Below are 21,930 nucleotides of genomic sequence, written 5' to 3' on the forward strand. Positions count from 1 at the left end.
ATCTCGATATTTGAGTTGAATTTAATTAACTTAAAATTTTCTAGAGTGGTATATGTATGTTGTTAACATTTTTTAGATTTTTTTTCCATAACAATTTAGATGATGTATGAATAAATGAGAGGGCATCGCCTTGAGAGATAAAACACAGTTGACAGAGGGAGAGGGGTACATGGGGCTATACCTGTACGCCCAAAATTTTTTTTGCATAACACCAATTGCAAAATTTTGACACTACATAATGTGTAAGATCATGTATTACTATATTAGAATAAGTTCACCGGAGGTCCCTTAACTTAACAGTGAAATTTTTTGAGGTCCCTCAACCACAATACCAGAAATGTTCGCCCCTAAACTCATTCAAACCGTTCACCGGAGGTCCCTTGGCAATATACGAGGGTGGTTTCGCTGACGTGGCATCCTAGTCAGCAAAAAAATTAAAAAAAAAACGTGGGACCCATATGTCAGCCACCCTCTCCTCTTTTCCTCTCCTTCTCTTCTCTTCTCTCTCTTCTCTTCTTCGGTGAGGGGAGGCCAGCGGCGAGCGGCAAAAGAGCACGGCAGGCGGGCGGCGCGGAGCAGGCGGGCAGATGCGGGCGCGGTGGCTCCCGCTGCTCGCTCCCATGCTCCCCGCGCGCCCGCATCTGCCCGCCTGCTCCGCGCCGCCCGCCTGCCGTGCTCTTTTGCCGCTCGCCGCCGGCCTCCCCTCACCGAAGAAGAGAAGAGAGAAGAGAGAGAAGAGAAGAGAAGGAGAGGAAAAGAGGAGTGGGCGGCTGACATGTGGGCCCCACGTATTTTTTTAATTTTTTTTGCTGACTAGGATGCCACGTCAGCGAAACCACCCACGTATACTGCCAAGGGACCTCCGGTGAACGGTTTGAATGAGTTTAGGGGCGAATATTTCTAGTATTGTGGTTGAGGGACCTCAAAAAATCTCGCTGTTAAGTTGAGGGACCTCCGGTGAACTTATTCCTATTATATTTAAAACTTTCATAAATCCATACCATGTATATACTAGTTTGTTAATTGATCAACGAATGTCAATGTTTTCTAACTGTTCTACTTAAGTTCAAAGCCTCTGAACCCCCATATATAGCCAAAAGTCTAGCTCCGGCACTGATAAAACAGTTCCCCAGTTTTACAATGAGTTTTGAATTGTTCTGTTTATGAATGAAGGTAATATATTTCCGCTCAAATTCAACGTGCAGGCGTGCACGAAAATGAGGCTGCCCCAATTTGGCTAATATATCGCACTTCGCTCCACCGATTCATCCAACTCTGAAATCTGAATGACTCAATCCGATCTGTCAGATTGCCCTGATATTTCTTGAGCAACTTCGAAGCTATACCTTTGAACCATCGAACCAACACAAAACGAGTGATTCATAGATGCCATACGACCTAGATGGCTAGATACCATGGCTGTAGTTTGCTTAGCCAACATTTTGGGCTTTTGGCTGGAGAAAGAAAAACGAATTTACTAATCATGTCAACTTCTGAACAGTTGTAACAACAGAAGCAGACTGAACAAGATGCCAACTGCATATATGAAAATTGTATGGCAAGACGTAAATTATTGAAGTATTTCCACTCTTGAAGAAGACCGGTAGAAATGAAGCGACGACCTCATTTTATAGCTGACTAGCTGAGGGGAACATACCGTATGTAGATGACGCATATATTCAGTCGTCATCATGAAAATTTTGAATACAGCAGTACAAACTGTAAACCATCGATGAACGAGGAAGAATAGACGCAAATAATGTGTAGGCTCACCAAAGCATAGAAACAAAAACCAGCAATTCACCTTTCGCGCATACATGACCTCAACATACTTTGCAGCTCTGTCCATGAATCCAGGGGAAAATCATTTTTCAGAATACAGACAAATTAAACATCATATTATCCATAAATCAAAGAGCATATATAATTATGGCGCCGCAATTAGCACGAGCTAATCGGCATTTCGGCAAGCAAAGGTAAAGGTGGCTCTCCATTCCTGCCGGCGCCGGGAACATACTGTACCGGCTTGCACTCTTTCTGCAATTGGACAAATTAAGTTTATCTGCCATCAGTCGCCTTTCTCAGGTGCCGCGCACGCAATCACGTATGCAAAGATCGCAAGCGTGTGCCCTATAAATCTGCACGCCCCTAAGCACCCAGCAGTGCAGAGCAGAGCAGAGAGCACGGCAATGGCGGAGCCGGCAAGATGGGCTCTCTTGCTCCTCCTTGGCGTCGTACTCCTGGCGCCCGTTACGCTGGCGGTGCGTGTTGAAGATGGCCCGAAGCCACCGACTCATCCGAATAATGGTGATAATGGGAAGCACGAGAAGTACCCGCCGCCGCCGCCTGCGCACCACGACTCGCCGCCGCCACCGCATTAGGAATATCATCGTCCTCCACCACCAAAAGCCGCGTCACCGCCCCCACCCGTATACTCGCCGCCGCCACCGCCGCGTTCATCTCCTCCACCACCGGTTCCCACGTCGCCGCCGCCATCACCGCTGCCATCGCCTCCTCCACCTGTGCCCTCGTCACCGCCACCACCAGTGTCATCACCTCCACCACCGGTGCCCTCTTCGCCACCGCCGCCAGTGGTGCCATCGCCTCCTCCACCGGTGCTCTCCTCGCCGCCACCACCAGTGGTGGCATCCCCTCCACCACCGGTAGTACCATCACCTCCTCCACCAGGAGCCAGCGACGTGGTCTACTGCACGAACAAGACGAGGTACCCCACCTGCACCTCGCCGGCGTACTGTCCCAGCAGGTGCCCCAAATCCTGCCACATGGACTGCGCCACCTGCAAGACCGTATGCGGTAAATGCATATCTGTGCACGGTAACTAGCAAGCAAGTGTTCATGCACGATTGATTAATGGTTGTGTCGTCGTGTCGCGTGCGTTGCAGATTGCAACCTGCCGGGCGCGGTGTGCCAGGACCCGCGGTTCATCGGCGGCGACGGCAACACGTTCTACTTCCACGGCCGCCGTGACCGCGACTTCTGCCTGCTCTCCGACGCGAACCTGCACATCAACGGCCACTTCGTCGGCAACCACGTCCCTGGCCTCAAGAGGGACCCGACCTGGGTGCAGGCGATCGCCGTGCAGTTCTCCGGCGGCCACCGCCTCTACGTCGGCGCGCGCAGGACGGCCGTGTGGGACGACGACTCCGACCGCCTCGCCGTCGTCTTCGACGGCGAGACCGTGCAGCTGCAGCGCGTCGCGCACGCCAGGTGGGAGTCGGGTTCCGGCCTGTCCGTGACGCGGACCAAGGCGGCCAACGGCGTCCTCGTCGAGCTCGACGGCGTGTTCAAGATCACCGCGAACGTGGTGCCCATCACCAAGGAGGACTCGAGGATCCACAGGTACGGGGTCACCGACGATGACTGCCTCGCCCACCTCGACCTGGCGTTCAAGTTCTACGCCCTCACCGACGACGTCCATGGCGTGCTGGGCCAGACGTACAGGAGCAGCTACGTGAACCGGCTCGACGTGTCCGCGAAGATGCCCGTCATGGGAGGCGAGAAGCAGTTCACCTCGTCGGGTCTTTTCGCCGCTGACTGCGCCGTCGCTCGGTTCGGGCGCGCCGGCGATGCCGGCGCCGTTGCCGTTGCCTCCGAGGAGCTGGTCGACGTCAAGTGCTCCACCGGCCTCGACGGCGTCGGGGTGGTGTGCAAGAAGTAGGACAATTTGCTCTCTCGCAGCGTTCAAGTTCTCGAGAAATAATTAGTATCGGCGTCCGCGTCTGCACGATCCAGATGGACCCTGATCATCAATTTGTACTCCATGTTCAGCATGTAACCGTGTCAAATTATACGTAACTCCTGTTATACATCACATTATATATTCAAGTACTATATAAAGGCGCTGTGCATATTCGCATGGGCTAGTTTATCATATATGTTTTATAACTGTTAAGTCCATATTATTTCAAAAAAATTATCCTGAATATTAGGGGACGGTATCCCGTCCACGGCATCGGCACGGGATCACCCACTCCCCTTACCCATTGTGTCGATCGTTCGCACGCGCAGCATAGACGCGCACATGTTGGCGAAGGTAGAGCAGGACACCGAGTCGGAGCTAGAGCCGGGGCTTGCAGCCGCCGTTGCTGCCCCACTGCCTTTGGAGGTGGACGTCGGCAACCGGATGGGCGGGAGCTAGGGATCTAGAGTGGCATCGGAGGAGGAAGAGGTGCATGGGCGGATGGTTGTACCGTGCACGTCGTTTAACCTCCTATTGATGTTGAGTCCAAACCATCCTATATTGTTGCCGGATCTAACAGCGAAAACTTGAGCTTGAACTCTTGCACCACTGCACGAGCTACCTATACCTAGCTGCTCGCCCTCTTCTCTCATACATCCCTCCTCCTCTCTCCTAGGCTCGAGCTCAAGGTAGAGCTCTCTTCCAGCGGCACCACAACCCTTGTGAGCAGCTCCGCGATGCGGAGATCTAATTCTATAGATGGTCAAATGTACCGCTCGGCCCAGGCATGACCAGGCACGGCCTGAGATCAGTCTAGCAGGCACTGTCCAACCGACACGCCTAGTCGTGTTGTGCCCGCCCACGGGCCACGGGCTACACCAACGGCTAAGGCACGGCTCAATAAGACTCGAAACGTGCCGGGTCGGTCTGAAGGCACGACAAGCTCACTATGCTCCACCTTGTAATAAGTCTATTTGCCCCCCCCCCCACCCTATCTCTTTGGACCGTGTCTTATATGGTTCAAGCAAGTCTATTTTGCATCCCTCATCTCTTTGAGTTACGCTTATATGGTTGGAATAAGTCTATTTTGCCTCCCTCTTATTGGACCGGGCCATGCAAGGCCAGCACGTCGTGCCAAGGAAGAGGCCCAGGCACGACCCAATAGGCGGGCCGTGCCGCGCTTGGGTTGGGCCAAATCTCCATGCCGTGGGCCGGGCCATCGGGTTTCAGGCTTTTTGGCCAACTATATCTAGTTCCGTGACTTGCTCCGCGTGGTGAAGTTGGTTGTGTCCCCGAATATGGTCCAGCTAGCACCTAGCACCAATAGCTTCGAATGGACTATGATGCAAGCCATATCCCACTCGCGGCGCTTCTCAAGGAGCTCTCCGCATCCTACCGGTGCGTCATCGTCCTGCACACTGTGTGTGTATCTACATTGACATCAGCAAGAAGATCAGAGGTAGGCTACACATCGTCTCCTTATTCTTTCTGCCATGGTTTGTTTTGTCTCAAGCTTTGTCCTCTCTGACATTATGAGTTGCCGAAGAAGGGGGGGAGAGAAGGAGGCTTGCCAGTGAAGGGATACACGCTCCTTCGTCGTGCCATCAAGAAGCCTCGCGCTAGTATTGAGGTAACAATTGATACTGATGGGGGTACCCAAGTCTCGTATTGAGTATCTTCTTAGTATCGATAGGTATTAGCGGGTACCAATGGGCATCAGTTAGTACCTGTCGGATATCTAGCGGTACCAATAAGGTACAAGTTCTGATATCGATAGGTCTCAAAATCTGCTTGGTGTCATCTCACCGGACGCGATCTTGTGGTACAGCGACCTCCCAATTTTTATATGATCTGTTGTGATTTACGAAATTGAATTCGTATAATACGATGTAATCGTGTTTGACTTGGAGTGTTCAAACTTCAAACTTACATTTTTTACACCGTTTTTTTATGTAAGCCTTGGAATCCTATGATAACAAGGATTAGACTCGACAGCAACTTAATGGAGTAGATAGATTAACACACTACATAGCGTCATAGCCCCCACATGACCGTACATGGGCTGTGCTAGATTTATTAAACTAGGACCGGATTGACCGGCCCATTCATAATCTGGATGTCTTGAGCTAATCGAGCTAGCTCCTCCGGTCCTTTGGAACGTCGTACATGGTCGACAAAATCCTGGAGGCTCCGATCCGACGAACCGCCGTCGGCAACCGCCGCCGCCGCTTCTCGCTTCCAATGCATCGCCCTCTTCCGGATCACCGCCGCCTCCGGCCCGCTCATCACGCGGTCGACGCACGCTCGGAGCTCGCCGCCGGTCACCGGCGCCGGTAGCCGGACGCCGACCTTGTAGTCCTCCACCAAGAACTTGGCGTTCGCGAACTGGTCGGACCACCACGGGTACCCGACCACCGGCACGCCCGCGGCGAGCGCCTCCATGATGGAGTTCCACCCGCAGTGCGTCACGAAGCAGCCGACGGCGCCGTGGGCGAGCACGCGCCCCTGCGGGCACCACGCCGTGATCTTGCCGGCCTTGTCGCCGCGGCACGCCGCGAGGACGGCCTCCGGCACGAGGTCGCGGCTGTCGTCGCGCACCACCCACAGGAACGGCCTGCCGGTGGCGACGAGCCCCTCCGCCACCGCCGCCGTCTCGTCGCGGCCGATGTTCACGAGGCTGCCGAACGCCACGTACACCACGGAGCGCGGCGGCTGCGCGTCGAGCCACGCCACGCAGCGGTCGTTGTCCTCGGCCCCTAGCGCCGGCGCCGGCGCGCCGTCGTCGCCGCCGCCGTTGTCATGGCCATGCTCCAGGAGAGGGCCGATGGGCGCGAGCTTGACCGTCGTGTGCGCGCGGAGCGCGTCGACGGCCGAGCGCTCGAGCTCGTAGAACGAGTTGACGAGCACCCAGGACACCGTCCTCTTGATCGCCCCGACCTGCGCCCGGAGCGTGTCGCCCCACAGGCACTGCGCGTACTCGGGACGAACCATGAAAGGCAGCTCGACCATGGCCATCACCGGCAAGCCGGGGAGCTCGACCGGCACGTCGGGGTCGGCGGCGGTAGGGAACGCCTCGGGCGACTCGTAGAAGTGGTAGTATATCGACAGCACGGAGCACGGCTGGATCCACAGCATGGCGCACGGGATGCCCATCCCGGCGGCGACGTCGAGCGCCCACGGCACGAAGATGTTGTTCACGACGAACGTCACCGGCCGGCCGGCGTCGGCCTGGCCGTCGATGAACTCGGCGAGCGCCGATGGCCCCACGGCCGTGACGTGCGACAGCACGTCGTTGGGCGCCAGCTGCTGGCACCGCTCGTCGCCGTCGTCGTCGTCGTCGCGCAGGTACTCGAAGCGCAGGCGGCCGAGCCCGACGTCGGCGCACGCGCCGTCCTCCGGCACGTCGCGGAGGCGGCCGCCGCCGGCGGCGAGGCGGACGGTGGTGAAGGTGACGAGGAGGCCCGTGGCGGCGAGGCGGCGGCCGAGGCGGAGGAGCGGGTTGACGTGGCCCTGCATAGGGAAGGACACGAGGAGGACGTGAGGCTCCATGGACCTGAGCGCCTTGTTGCCTCCGGCTCGTGTCGTGTGTTTTCCTCTGAAACCTACAAGGGTTGTAGCGTTTGTTGTGTTGGAAACACCGCAGGTTTACTTGCTAGTTCAGCTGCTTCTTTGCGTTCGGTCGATATATATATATAGGGAAAGAGGCATCTCTGTGTGAATAGCGGCGCACTGTGCCCACACTTGCAACAGTGTTTGAAATACCGGCGTCGTCGAATTATTGGATTTGTTTAATCGCTTGCCAATTTATCATATAAAAAATTAAGCCATAATTTAAAATTTTAGGAGTTGCCAAGATAGTTAATTAATTAAAGGGCTTGTTTAGGAGAGTTTCTGACACTGCAGCTTCTCCGGTTAGAAACTCCTCCAAACAATATTTTTCTCCTAGATTTTAAGAATATGTAATTGTAGAGTTTAAAAAATGAATCAAAAACTAGAAGCTGGGAAACCATTTTTTTAAGATTCTCATCAGTTATTTTTCAGAATCTTAAGTTATCTCAAATACGGCCAAATACTATTAAAAACCTGTCGAAACAAATATAGTAATTTTTAAGTTTGAATTTGTACATATTCTTCAAATTCATATGCTTCCGCCCGGCCGGCCGGTCCCTGCTCCGGACGGTTAATAGGCCGGTGGTTGTCTTGCATGCATGCAACACGTTAGTTGTAACACTGCCTCAGTGCCACTGTTCTTGCCGAATTTTCCACGTGAGTGTACTGGATCGGAGCATTGTTTTTCAATAAACAACAGTTTTCCTTTGCGAGAATCATGCGCATTTAATCTATCATATTGTTTGTAGGCTACTCTCTCTCCATTTTAAAATAAAATGTAAAATATTTAAGGTTTATCTCCACGTTGAACGTTTTCAAGTTTGAATAAATTTATAGAAAAAACCGCAACACAATTTTCAACATAAATTAAACAAAGTTTGTCTTAAATAAAACGTTTTTTAGTTTGATTAAATTTATAAAAAAAACATAAAACCATCTCCTACATATTAAAAAAAACATCCGATACATTAATAATTAATCTGTATCTAGGCCAACTCAAGTTACATCAGTGTTACATCAGTGACATTAATTTCCTGATTTACTTTCGACAATCTTATTATCCAAATAATTAGTCTACACAAATGCATGTCGCATTTCTCTATAGTTGATGAGTACGTATCAACTACCATGTTTTATAAGTCGTTTAATTAGGACAGCGACATGGTCTCCAAAATACAACTTTAACTTCTTATTTTCATAAAAATATTTATTGAAAAGTGATATATGTATACTTTTATGAAAGTATTTTTCAAGACAAGTCTATTCATATATTTTTTACATTTTTAAACTCAATACTTAAGAGATGTCGACGTTTGATGTCGCGATTCCGGTATTTGCATAGTATGGGGATCGTTGGTACTAGGGTATATACGAGACTGAGGTAAAAGAGATGGAGACAGAGATTTTTATACAGGTTCGGGCCCCTGAATTGTCAGGTAATAACCCTACATCCTGTTGGCCGAAACCGGTATTGCTCTTATTCACCATAATTACACCAGTACAATATTTGGGATAGCCTATCTAACTGTTGTCGATATGGCGGTCTGAAGGTCTAACTCGTAGTCAACAACGGGTAGTCTTCCTCCTCGAGTTCGTGCCCGACGATATCAGAGACAGCGCTAAATCCCTACGGCCGGCCTCTGTAGGTACTGGATAGGGCCGATCCAGGCATATCTCTGATGTCGATATCCAGCGTCTTGTCTTGGCGTATGTTGGCTTGTATGTTGATCTTCTGTCTTGATCTATTGTTCCGTGTCGTCTATGGTGAGTGTTTATTGTCCCCTCTCCTCCTAGGGGGCCTTGTATTTATACCCATAGGTGTCCCCTTGTCCAAGTAGAACTAGGGAAACCAATATGAATACAATCCGAGTAGTCCTTGTCGTTTCCATGTAGAACACTGGTTGTCTTTCCTTATCCGGAACTCCTCCTATATCTGCAGGTTGCTTCCATATAAGACATGGTATGTGGTGGGTCCTGCCGAGATTTAGTCAACTACTATTAGGTATGTGGTATCCATAACCCTGACAAGAGTTATTTATGATTTATATCAATGTTTGACTTAAATATTATTCTAAACAACTTTCTTTATGATTACGGAGGGAGTATGCAGTTCATGCTGAGTCAGTGGTGGAACTGAGGGGGGGCTGGCAGGGGCCATGGCCCCTCCCAATAAAAACAAATTTTTTTATTACCCCCATATATCATAGCAGATTCAGTGAACAAACAACAGAGCTTCTCACTTTGTGTACATCTTTGGATCCAAGTGATTTATTCAGTTCATTCAACATTGATAAAGTGTGCTCTCTAGCTTCAAAGTTCTATCCTGATGATTTTTTAGAACAAGAGAGAGCCAATTTGAGATGTCAATTACTCCGTACGTCACTATGAACTTGATGTACCCACTAATCCTAAATTTTAAAATCTGACGTCTGTAGCTGATCTTTGTCGTCGACTTTTGCAAACTATTCGCTTTTATGTATTACCAATGCATGAAAAAAAAAGAGAAATTGCTAATTTTTTAAACTGCCAAAAGCCAGCTGTCCCCCTTTGATTTTCTGTCCAGCTCTGCCACTGTGCTGAGCGTGATTATCGACCACGTGGACAACAATAAGTACCTTGCGGATGTCCAATCAATAGCGCGAAAACAAATATTTAAATCATCGTGAATCATTTCTCTTTCAACGCACACTCGCACCAAAAACAATCGGTGCTCTTCGCGAGCACGTAAATGTGTGTTACGTATATGGTAGATTTCTGTTTTATCTTATTTTTATACATGCAGATCGAGGAGAGTTTTCCACGCACATATATAATCACGAAGTCCTCAGTTCCTAACTATACCTTAAGTTTATTATTCTTTTATGCATGCAGCCCAAGGAAAAAAAGAGGTGTTAGCTCTTACTCCCTCCTTCCCAAGATATAATCATTTTTAGAATAGTGGTAAGACAAATCTTTTTAACTTTGACTATTAATAGTAAAATATTTTTAAAAAATCAAATCATGTAAAATTGATGTTACTAGATTTATCATTAAACAAACTATAATAATATGTAAAACATTTTATTGAAAACATATTATTTTTATAGATGTTGTTGGTCAAATTAAGTAGCATCTTGAAGACTGTGTTGAAATAAAAAATGATTATATTTTGGAACGGGGGAGTAGGTAACATAAAACTTATTTTTTCCGATTATATGGAAGATATATATACACACACGGATCATCATCACATATGTACACATATAACATGACTCTTTAACACAAAGCTCCATATACGAAGAATCTAGGGTAAATTGGTGAACCCTACTATGGGCCTGTTTGGGGAGCTTCTAGCTGCTGCAACTTCTCCCAGAATCAGAAGCTGCCCCAAACAGTATAGCTTTTGGTCAAAATTATGAGAAGTTGTATTTGTAGAATCCAGAAAACAAAATAGAAGCCAGAAGCTGGAAACCCAGCTTTTTTAGATTCTCATAAGCTGGCTATCAACTAGCTAATTCTCAGAATTTTAAGCTCCACTAAACATGACCTATATTTTTAATGAAAGGGCACTTGTGTGTATATAATTGTAGGCAACAGGATTCAAATAATAGCATATAGTGTTTTGTGTCAATGACTTCACCATTATAACTCTATTGCTTTTTCATATAAAAGAAAACTTTATACACGCTCAATTATATATAGAAAGGATAAATAAACAAGTCAAAGAAAAAAAGAAAATGGGTAAAAGGGAAGAAAATGTATATCTGGTATATCATCTCTGAATAACATGTGGATAGTATAACTTACAGCTAGCTTTGCTGGCCAAGTGGCTATATGATAGTTTAGAGATAGAGAGAGAAGAAAAAAAAAGCTTACAAAAATATTTTTCAAAAAGAGAATCATTTGTACAGTTTTTTTAATACAAACTTTAATTTTATGAAACTTGTGTTGGTTAGAGAAAAACCAGTTTAACCTAACGTAGTACTTGATCTAGCCTAAAACGTACTGGAATATTTTTTACAACAGAATCATTCGCATAGTTATTGTGCAAGTTCCACGTATCCAAACTTCAATTTGTATCAGCTGAAAGACATCCCCCATTTAAGATAGTACTATATCCATCTTTTAATAAATGGTACCGTTAACTCTTCTGACCATTCATTTTATTAAAAATTAAAGTACATATGGTAAAAGTTTCTTTAATTGTGAAACACACTACTAGAAAAAGGATTTTCGCAGGCGGCCCAAAACCATTTTCGCAGGCGGGGAGGAGGACCGCCGCTATCACATCGACTGTGAAAATAGACCATTTTTGCAAGCGGACCTGTGGCCCGCCTGCGAAAATCATCTCAAAAAAAATAAAAAAAAACACGGGCGCTGCCGCCGGCCTCACCACGGAAGCCGCCGGCCAGGGAGGAGCCGAGCTGCTGCGTCGGCGCCGTCGTCGTCGTCGTCGCTCGTCGTGGACGTGGGAGAGGAGGGAGCTGCCGGCGCGCGGACATGGGGAGAGGGAGGGGAGCTGGCGGCGCGCGGTCGTCGTCGTCGCCGAGGAGGGAGCCGGCCGGTGGCGGAGGTAGGGAGCCGGCGGCGCGTGAACATTGGAGAGGAGGGAGCCAGCCGGCGGCGCGCGGACGTGGGGAGAGGAGGGGAGCCGGCGTCGCGGTTGTCATCGTCGCCGGCGCACGGAGGCGGCGTCGCGGTCGTCGTCGTCGCCGGCAGCGGAGGTGGGGAGCCGAGGAGGGAGTCAGCCGCGGCGGACGTGGGGAGAGGAGGGGAGCCGGCGGCGCGAAGGTCGTCGTCGTGGCCGAGGGGAGCCATCAGCGCGTAGAGCCGGCGTCGCGGTCGTCGTCGTCGCCGAGGAGGGAGCCGGCCGGCGGCGGAGGTGGGGAGCCGGCAGCGCATGGACGTTGGAGAGGAGGGAGCCGGCCGGCGGCGCGCGGACGTGGGGAGAGGAGGGGAGCCGGCGTCGCGGTCGTCGTTGTCGCTGGCGCGCGGAGGCGGCGTCGCGGTCGTCGTCGTCGCCGGCGGCGGAGGTGGGGAGCCGAGGATGGAGCCAACCGCGGCGGAGGTGGGGGGCCGGCCGGCGGCGGAGGTGGGGGTGGAGAGGAGATTTTTTCTAAGTGAGAGAGAGAGAGAGAGAGAGGTGGGGAGGGAAATGAGTGGTGGAGAGGAGAGGTGAGGATAGGATAAGTATGGGGGAGGAGAGGATAAGGAGGTAGGTACGATTTTTGCAAGCGGACCACCTAACATGCGCCTGCGAAAATTGATTTTCGCAGGCGTTGCTTAAGTGGTCCGCCTGCGAAAATGATTTTCGCAGGCGCCACTTAAGTGGTCTATTTTCGCAGGCGGACAGCTAACTTCACCCCGATTTATATTTTTGTAGGCGGTCGTTTGGCTTCAAAGGTCATGTCCGACTACGAAAATAATACCCCTACGTTGAGAAAAATGCTTTTTCTAGTAGTGACATATCGTAACGAAAAAAACTAATAGTTATCTTTTCAGTAGAATAAATGGTCAAACATCATTAAAAAGTAACGGTGTTTGTTTATTACAAGAAGAACAGGAGTACTCCGTAGTAGTTTAGCCTCCACATGTTTGCTGTCGACAGGGAGATCGAGGGCGGCCGGACACCATGCATGAGCTTATCGTTCCAATGCAAGGATCGGATCAAACTTGGTGAGGCTGAGGCCTAGGCGAGCCCTCAGAAGTCAGAAGCATGCATTGATGCATGCACAGATCAGATCGATCAGCGTCCTGTACGTACTGATCCTGTTGCCGCATTGAAGCGTACTCCCTCCATAAAAAAAAAGATAAACCCTGATTTTCGTTTATCTAAGCGTCCTGTACGTACTGATCCTGATTTTCTTTTAGAATAGGATGATCCCATTATCCGTTTGATACTAGGGATTGAGTAGTCCTACTTGTTTTTTATAGATGGGAGGGTTAGATGGGAGGGTGTGGCTCACGTGTCAGTGAGAAAGAGAAAGTGGATTGTTCCACCATTTTTTTAAGTGTGAAGCTGGCGCAGATCTTTGAAGAATACTATTATTTTTCTGGGACTGCTCCAACTCAACATCCTAAATATGGATTTGACACAACCCGACCCACCTCATTCATTAAAAACCAAACATATGCTTAATCCTTAAGAATATATACATAAAAGTTTCACCTATAAATTTTTTTATGTATCAATAATAATATTATGGTTTATAATCAGCAAGTTGTACCGATAATGGCCAAACGGCAAGGTGAGTGCACACTCTAGAGTCTAGATTACAGATCGAGCTGGGACTCTGGGAGAGGATGGCACAGGAGAGTGCAACATTGGCCGCACTGCCGAGTCCTGTATGTTTTGGACCAAGGAACCGCGAGGGCGGAGGCACGGCGACAACGCACGGGGACAGCGACACGGGACTCGTCACGGACAGATGGAGCCCGTTCGCCATCTGCGCGCATCTGATCTGCTTCAAAAGTTCCAAAGCATTGGTCGGATGTCCTCTGACTTGTAGTTTCCCGCCAGCCAAAGCAGAGCCGTCTTGTCATCTTTGCAGTGATCTTATCTCACGCGATCAGTTGCAAGCTAGTGTCGTCATGCAAAGCCTCGTGTGTAGGGGTGGAAGTGTGCTTAGCCGCAAACCCACTTAGAGCACCCGCAATTAATGGTAAAGTAAGGTGCACTCTATATAAAACATGTACATCTCAGCAATAGACTCGATTAATAGTAAATCACTTTAATAGTATGTCTACATTGGTATCTATATCTCTCTTATGCATTGCCTCGTTTTTCTCTATAGACTATCTATAAGTTAGTAGATAGCTTTGCTCTCTCTCTTCATTGAATAGCTTCTAAGTAGAAAAATATGCTGACATGGATCTCTTGTAGAGAGCATATAGATAACCATTGTGGGTGCCCTTATAGATCAAAATAAGCGGGTTTGTGGCTTATTTTAGCCTATAAGTGGGTTTTGCTGGTTAGCCACTTACACCCCTACTCGCGTAGACTGTGGAGCATACCAAATGGCCCAAGGGAGACAAACTGACGAAGCAACTTTCTAATCTCTTGAGGTGCTAGCATTTGAAGTATAGCATAGAACTACCTCTATTTCAAAATGTAGTTATATAGTATAATTGATTGGATGCCTTCTAATATTATGAAACCAGATATGCGCCCTGTTCAGATTCGTAGTATAGGTTGTATCCAATCGTATAGTAGGTAGCTACATTTTAAAACAAAGATAGTATAAAACAACCATTAGTTATGTAATGTTATCGTCCACTAGCATCCTAACGCGATTGGCTATAACATAGTAGAGAAGATTGTTATGCCAAGTGTCTTTCCGCACCACCATATATTCTACATACTTTCTTCGTTGAAAAGGAATAAATTTCAGGCTGTGAATCTGAGCAGTTCTGCTCATATTCGTTGTTTACACACAATTTTTTGCTGGAATGGATTTTTTTTTACAATATCCAAGCAAACAGAGTTTGGAAGAGACTTTTATTTCCCCATAAAGATGTCCAACACAATAGCTATACTATCTAACCAGTTCTCTTTCTGAATTTAACAGAGCTACAAACTCTCATAATGCCTAGCACAAGAATCGGATTATCCTGTTGAGCTTAAAGAAATACTCCTATTTAGGACAATCCCATTATCTACGTACAGAAAATAAAAACTTCCAAATTAATAATCCATTTCAGAAGAAGCATCTATCAATAAGTTGGGTAACATTATGTGGTGGGCGAGATTCTATGGCGTGGACGGTAGTCGGAGCATCCAATCCCTTAAAAATCGATCGGTTGTCATCTCATCCCGTCAGAGTATCTTCTCCATTCCCAAATCAGACGGATGATTAATTAAACTGACGGGTCCGCGAGCCTCGAGCAGCCGCTATCAACTGTGCAGTTGACGTAACATGTTCCAGTTCCAGTCTTCCAGATAGCTAACGGGGCCGAAAGCCCGAAACGCCCTGGGCCGTCACACCGAGGTGGCCGCTGCACCGGCTGTAACGTGTTAGAATAAGTTCATACGAGTTTCTTTAACTTGTCAATAAATCCAATTTTCATTCTTCAACCGAAAAACTAGATACAACAGGTCCCTCAGCTATTAAGACCGGTGCAGATGAGATCCCTCGGAGGTTTTCACTGACGTGGCGCCTACATGGCTAATTTAACTCGGTCTTCATCTGACGTAGCATTGACGTGGTACTTACGTGGCAATTCAATCTGGAAAAATAATAAAACCCATGAGACCCACATGTTAGTTTCACACACAAAATAATAAAAAATAGTGTGACCCACGTGAGCCCCACATATCATCCTCACTACTCTCCTCTTATCTCTGTCCTCTCTATCTCCGGCCGGTTGAGTGGGACGGGCGGCCGACAAAGCAGGTCGGTGGCAAGAATAGACTGAGCACGTACGCACCCTGCTCCTCTCCCATCAGAGAGATTGAGAGAGAGGATAGAGATAAAGGGGAGAAAGAGGATGATATGTGGGGCCCATATGGCTTCCACTATTTTTTATTATTTTGTGTGTAAAACTTACATGTGGGTCCCATGGGTTTTATTATTTTTCCATATCGAATTGCCACGTAAGCGTCATGTCAATGCCATGTTAGATGAAGACCGATTCAAATTAGCCACGTAGGATTTACGTCAGCCAAAACCGCCATCTAAACCGCCGAGGAATCTCATCTGCTCCGGTTTTGATAGTTGGGGGATCTGTTGTATTTGGTTTAATTTTTCGGTTAAAGGACGGAAATCAGATTCGTCGACAAAGTTAAGGAACCACCGATGAATTTATTCCTAACGAGTTTCGTTGCAAAGCAGACACGACAACCGCACGTACGGCCCGCGCAAAAATCACGGGCCGAGAGCCTAACAAAACCGCGAATTTTTTTTATTTATACATTTTTTTATAAAAATATTTACAAAAATAATTTTTTGTTTCGAAAATTTACAAATCTAATTGCCTGCCGCCCTCTAGAAGGGTGATTTTTAAAAATCGCCCTCTCCAAGGGCGGCAAGGGACCTAAATACAAAATTTTTATTTGTGTTCAAACCCTTCCCACCGGTTTTAATTGCTTAAAAACTAATAATGCTTATTCGATACTCCAAATGATTTTAAATGGAAAAGTGATAAACTACAAAGTTATAGATCTCATCAAGATCTACAACTTTTATATAAAGTTTATCTCCATCCAATGTCGTTTGAAATGTAGATCTGAGATTTTTTAAAATGTGTTTTATATTTTGTAACGAATATTTGGACATCTTAAATGAAAAAGTTATTAACTACAAAATTGTAGATCTCCTTGAGCTCTACACTTTTGATATAAAGTTTTATTTCATCTGACTTTATATAATATAATTTTAAATTGTAAAATCATAGAGCTAACAAGTTATGCTGGAAAATTTACATTTAGGTCCCTTGCCGCCCTGTGGAAAGGGCGGCAGGCGATTAGATTTGTAAATTTTCAAAACAACAAATTATTTTTGTAAATATTTTAATAAAAAAAAGTATAAATAAAAAAAATTCACAAAACCGCGCGCGACGCGCTCCCCGCAAATCTGCCAGCGCGAGTGCCCCCGGCCCGTTCATCTGCTGCGGATGGAGGCCGCGAAATCGTGCGCACCCTACGCTACGCACGCACGGGATAATCCCCGCGCGTCGTCGGCGTGCGTACTGCTCGTCCGCGACGCGCGTGCAGGCTTCTGACTCGAAACCTGCTGCACGCGGCCCGTGCAGCGATGCGTACCGCATAGGCGCATAGCCACGCAGACCGGCACACGGGCCACGCACGTACCTAGACGAAATCCAACTCGCCCCGTGGCCTGGCCGTGCACGAGCGCGGCTGACTAGCCGCCGACTCCGAGTCGAAACACGGTTCGGCGCAGCGTGAAAATTTCGCGACACGTTTTTGCGCCTCAGCGGTAAAACGTAGAAGAGCCAAGGTATGCACGTAGCGTAGCTGCTACGACGACCCCGGATCAGCACGAGGGTGGGGGTTGACCATCGCGCGGTTTGCTTGCCGATTTCGTGCTGATTAATGCCGGGGTTTTTTTTGCCTATTTCGTGCGGACAAGAATGCTTTTCTTCGCCTTGTACACGAGACATTCTGTCCGCCGAGAGAAAACCATCTGTCTGCGTTGCTTCAGGTACCTGTTTGATCACCCCTCCTTTGCTTTCATCGATCAATCTTCACCTCCTTGCCCTGTTTTCAGGCGCACTACATTTTTTTTCTACAAAGAAATGCTCATTCATATATCAAATTAGACAGCAAATGGCTTTTATGTTACTCCGTACTGCTGATCGAATTGTCTGAATTTTATAATCACCTGGTCTAGGTATAGGGTAAACGAAAACGCGGCAGCAGTTCAATAATTACAATAAAAAATAAAAAATATATATAGGACAAAGAAGTTGTTTTTACGTTGGAAAGAAAGTCTGCGAAATCGACACATCGATGCTTTTCTTCCTAAGCTGAAAAAACAACACAGTTTCCTACTAGGCTGTTATTTGAAGTATTCACACCGTTTTTCGAATGTCCTTTTCGTAGTTCGTACTAAACTTGTAAGCAACGAGCAACGATCGGTAGGTTTCATTTTCTCTTTCCCGACAGTACAATATGCCATCTTCTCGGCCCTATTCGATTATATATTATTGAGCGAACTACTACCGTGAATTATTTATTTTTGAAATAAACTTAATAATAACTAAAATAAAGTGGTCTAAGACTCTAATTAATTTAGTACAATATAGTTTTTTTTATATAAAACTTAGTTTCGTTTCAATAATCATGAATATATATTTTCTTAAAAAAGAACTCTAATCAAAACTGATGTTTGGTTTATAAATTTACATAACAGAGATAGACGAACAGTACTTCTGTAAGAAACATTATTGTGTGTTTTTTTTCTTTTTCTTGCACATGAGAACTATTGCCACACTTTAAAGTGCAATATTGCACTCTTTTCAAATGTTGGGATCAGATTTTAGTAAATCATCATTAAAAATATTTAAAATAGACAGAAATGGTACAAACTCTATCTATCGTACCACTAAAAAATCAAATCAAGATTGAAGAGCAAAAGATAAAAATAAAAAATAAATCTTTTATTGTGATGCTCAATTATATTCACAGTCCATTCATTTTTCTCAAAAGCTTTTATATAGTGTTCCAATTTGGGATGCATGGAAATAAGCAGTAAAATGGATAACTCGCTTGTGCTTGCACCCAATCATTTTTTTAAAAAAAGACAATCCTGATCTACGTGTTCTTGATTTCTTTACAAAAATTGACTGTACATCTTTCTCTGTTTCATTACATATCTTTTCCAATTCAGATCTCAGAAAAGATAATAGAAACAATATCGCACATAAAAGAGAAAATTAAAAAAAGGTGAGCTGCTGGCTAAGCTGTATAATTTTAGTTTGTCGACATGTAGTTCTCCTCTTGGATGGTCTCCAATGTCGGCCTCCGTGAGCGCTCGCTGCTCAGCCGGTGCTTGTACACGTTCATGTCGGCGGCGACCGCCTCGTCGTCGACCATCTCATCCAGCCGCAGCCTCGGCGCCGCGTCCTCCGCCTGCAGCGGCGTCGGCGGCGGCGCCACGACCGCGGCGGCCACCTTGGCCGAGCGCCGGGCCTCCCTGGTGGCCACGGCGGCGAGGCGCGCCATGTCCGCGGGCGCCAGCGGCGTGCCGAGGCGCTTCATCGGGAACGTGGCGTACACCGCGCCGAGCTCCAGCTCCTCGTCGGCCGACAGCGCGGCGAGGCGGGCGCCCACCCGCGCCGCGCGCGCGTCCGCCAGGAAGTGGCCCGGCGCGTCCATCATCAGCTCCGCCGCCGTCGCCGGCAGCGCCACCTGCCTCAACCCGCCGTCGTCCGGCAGTATCACCCTCGCCCCCTTCCCTCCTGGCACCTTCGCCATCGTGCACGACAAGTAGTTGCCCATGTCAAGAAACCAGCAACGGCAAGGCCACGAGCTCACAAGCAAGCAAGCCAAGAAAACGAAGACGTCGTCGTTGAGCTGCGAGAAGAAGAAGTGGTAGTTTTAGTTGGCTGGATTCGGGTGAAGCCGCGGATTATATAGGAGGCGCGCGGGCTTGGGAACGCGTGTGGGGGAAGGTGACGGTGATGGGAAGCGAGAGGAGAGGAGACCACCGGGAGAGTGGTTTGTTGGGTTGGCGATGGATCGTGTGGCGCGGGTGTGTTCGTCCGTGAGCGCGTGTGTGTGGCGTGGGATGATAGCGCGGGCGGGTGCGGTGAATTGCGCGTGGCGGCGAGAGCTGGCTGAGCCGCGAACGCGGTGGTGGCTTTTGGGTTTGCCGTGGCTTGGGTTGGAGTCGGAGAAAGTGGTTCCGTTCCATTACCATTCCGAGAGGTGGCTTTATCCTTCTCCACGCAGCTCGCGAGGGGCGGCTGGGGGGCTGCACGTAATGTAAGGGGCTAACCCACAAAATCCACTTATAGACTAAAATAAGCTGTAAACCCATTTACTTTGATCTATAAGTGAGTTCGTGGCTAACCCACTTACACCCCCTGCACCTATTCGTGCAAGTAAATTGCACATGTATAAACTACGTACACCGAGTGGTGTGGTGCGTATGCAAATCTAGGCGATAACCACTGAGGGATGAAAACGATCATGGAAATTCCTGATCGACCGAGCTCCTTTTTTATAAGGGGTACCGTTTTTGACCGTATCTTTTTTTTCTATATATAAATTTTATTTTTCTAATTTCTTTCTGTATCGTATTAATGTCGGCAGTGAGTAGTTTAGCTGATAAATATGATCAATTACCATGCAATTGAGCATCATTTTTGAAGAGATGCTAACGATTCTTATCATTTCCGAATTCCGACCGTTTTCACTCCCAGTCCTTTAAAAATAACAAATTAGTATAGAATGTGATATATTTTATTACTATGAATCTGAACTAAATTAAAAAATATATGCATTAGGTTAGTTAATTTTTGAAACGGAGAGAGTACCGAAGCACTAACCGGTATCATTTGTTAAACATTGTGTCAATATATACTCTTAGTAATGTTTTTTTTTGAAAGGAATCAGCACGAGACCGTGCTATTTCATTAGATATAGGCGTAAAAATATACAACCCCTAAGGACAAAAAAAAGAGCTGTACAAAATTACATAAGCGCTATGATTAAGTTGGTAGGAATTCTCCAAGTCGTCTTGCGCCTGCCATCATCCAGGTTCTTGCCTCTTCCTTTATTTTTGCCATAAGATTGGGGGCCGCCGTTTCCTTGTGCTCGAAGATCCTTTGGTTCCTTTCTTTCCAAATTTCCCAGTCTATGAGTAGGATTAAGGATCGCAGCCCTTTCTTGGACACTTCCCTTTTGTTGGCTAGCATTTCCCACCATTCGTGTACGCTTTGGCATGGCTCCCAATTGCTCGGATCCAATTGCTGATAAGCCACCCAGTTGGCCGTCAGTCTCCAGATCCTTCTGGTGTATCTACAGGAAGCTAAAAGGTGGCATGCCGTCTCGTTCGTCATACGGCATAGGGGCACACTCCACTATTTGGCCATCCTCTTGCAGCTAGTCGATCGGAAGTCCAGACTCTATTTTGAATCACAAGCCACGCATAAAATTTGCATTTTGCAGGGGCCCAAGATTTCCAAATTAGGGGATTGAAGTTGGTGCCGACTGTTCCTAGACACTGAGCCTTGTATGCCGAAGAGGCCGAGTATTCTCCATGATTCGAGAGCTTCCAGACGATGTGATCCGACTCATTTTGGTTTAGCATGATGTCCTGGGTTGCGCTCCATAGGGACACAAGCTAGCTGATCAGTTCCACTTTTGTTTTTAGTAATGTTTTTAGTTCAGAACGTTCCAATTTTGTTTGGCCGGCACGAGTCCGGTCGTCGACATTTCATCTTTGATTAGTCTTCTGTTGGGCTGGGAGAGTAGGAGTACTCTACCTTCTATCTCTTGTTTTTATTGGAGTTGGAGGTCATTTTCTGTGGACTGCTCTATCATCAAGAGTTCGGCTGGTCAGTCGACATCTCAACGCTGGCCTTTTACTCCACAATTTAAACGTGTGTCCAGACTTCCAGTGCTCGCTGCTGCCATTAGCCCATTTACCTACTGCTGCTGCCACTAGTTTACAATCTGTTAGTCGCTAAGATGGAGAGAGTGTTAGGTGATGGATATATGTGTGTGCAGTGGTGGCGCCCAGTGTACTGCTCTATCAACAACAGCTTGGTTGGTGCTTTGAGGTGTCTACTCCGTGTTCAGTGTTCTTAACCATTTCCGGTTAAAGCTAGATGCCCTTTCCTTTGTTACTTTACTGATCTACTAATAGCTAGAGAGAGACAGTGAACACAAGATGTTTTTTTTTTGCTTTTCAACCATGGCCACCTGTCCTCCCAAAGTTGCCTTGCTCAATTAGCGCATATCCAATTAATTAGTGCATCACTGACACGGGATCATCATCTACCTACCAAGATGAGGTAAAACCCCGTGTAAGTTCGCTGAAACCTACCAAACTATCAACCTGGATAAATAATTAATCGACTGGGTATAAAAATGAGATCAGTCGATCCAATATGACCAGTTCTACCAAGCAAAGTCTTCACTAATTAAGCGTAAAACTAGTTTATGGCGCCTGGGA

The 21,930-nt window shown here is 47.3% G+C and overlaps 3 protein-coding genes across 3 annotated transcripts; 1 reads left to right on the plus strand and 2 right to left on the minus strand.

Moving 5' to 3' along the window:
* The first annotated feature begins 2,658 nt into the window (after positions 1-2,658).
* LOC136356708 (uncharacterized) lies at positions 2,659-3,856 on the plus strand. Its single transcript, XM_066310958.1, has 2 exons — positions 2,659-2,814; positions 2,904-3,856. The coding sequence occupies exons 1-2, from the start codon at positions 2,784-2,786 to the stop codon at positions 3,677-3,679; spliced, it is 807 nt and encodes a 268-aa protein (XP_066167055.1). The 5' UTR covers positions 2,659-2,783; the 3' UTR covers positions 3,680-3,856.
* Positions 3,857-5,682: 1,826 nt separating this feature from the next.
* LOC4339543 (gallate 1-beta-glucosyltransferase 84A24) lies at positions 5,683-7,358 on the minus strand. Its single transcript, XM_015783351.3, has one exon. It carries the CDS (start codon positions 7,247-7,249, stop codon positions 5,777-5,779), a length of 1,473 nt encoding a protein of 490 aa, XP_015638837.1. The 5' UTR covers positions 7,250-7,358; the 3' UTR covers positions 5,683-5,776.
* An 11,133-nt stretch (positions 7,359-18,491) lies between these two features.
* LOC4339544 (uncharacterized) lies at positions 18,492-19,352 on the minus strand. Its single transcript, XM_015782814.3, has one exon. The coding sequence runs from the start codon at positions 19,245-19,247 to the stop codon at positions 18,720-18,722; it is 528 nt and encodes a 175-aa protein (XP_015638300.1). The 5' UTR covers positions 19,248-19,352; the 3' UTR covers positions 18,492-18,719.
* Between the last annotated feature and the right edge of the window lie 2,578 nt (positions 19,353-21,930).

The sequence above is a fragment of the Oryza sativa genome, chromosome 5 (assembly GCF_034140825.1).
Source record: "Oryza sativa Japonica Group chromosome 5, ASM3414082v1".
Classification (NCBI taxonomy): domain Eukaryota; kingdom Viridiplantae; phylum Streptophyta; class Magnoliopsida; order Poales; family Poaceae; genus Oryza; species Oryza sativa.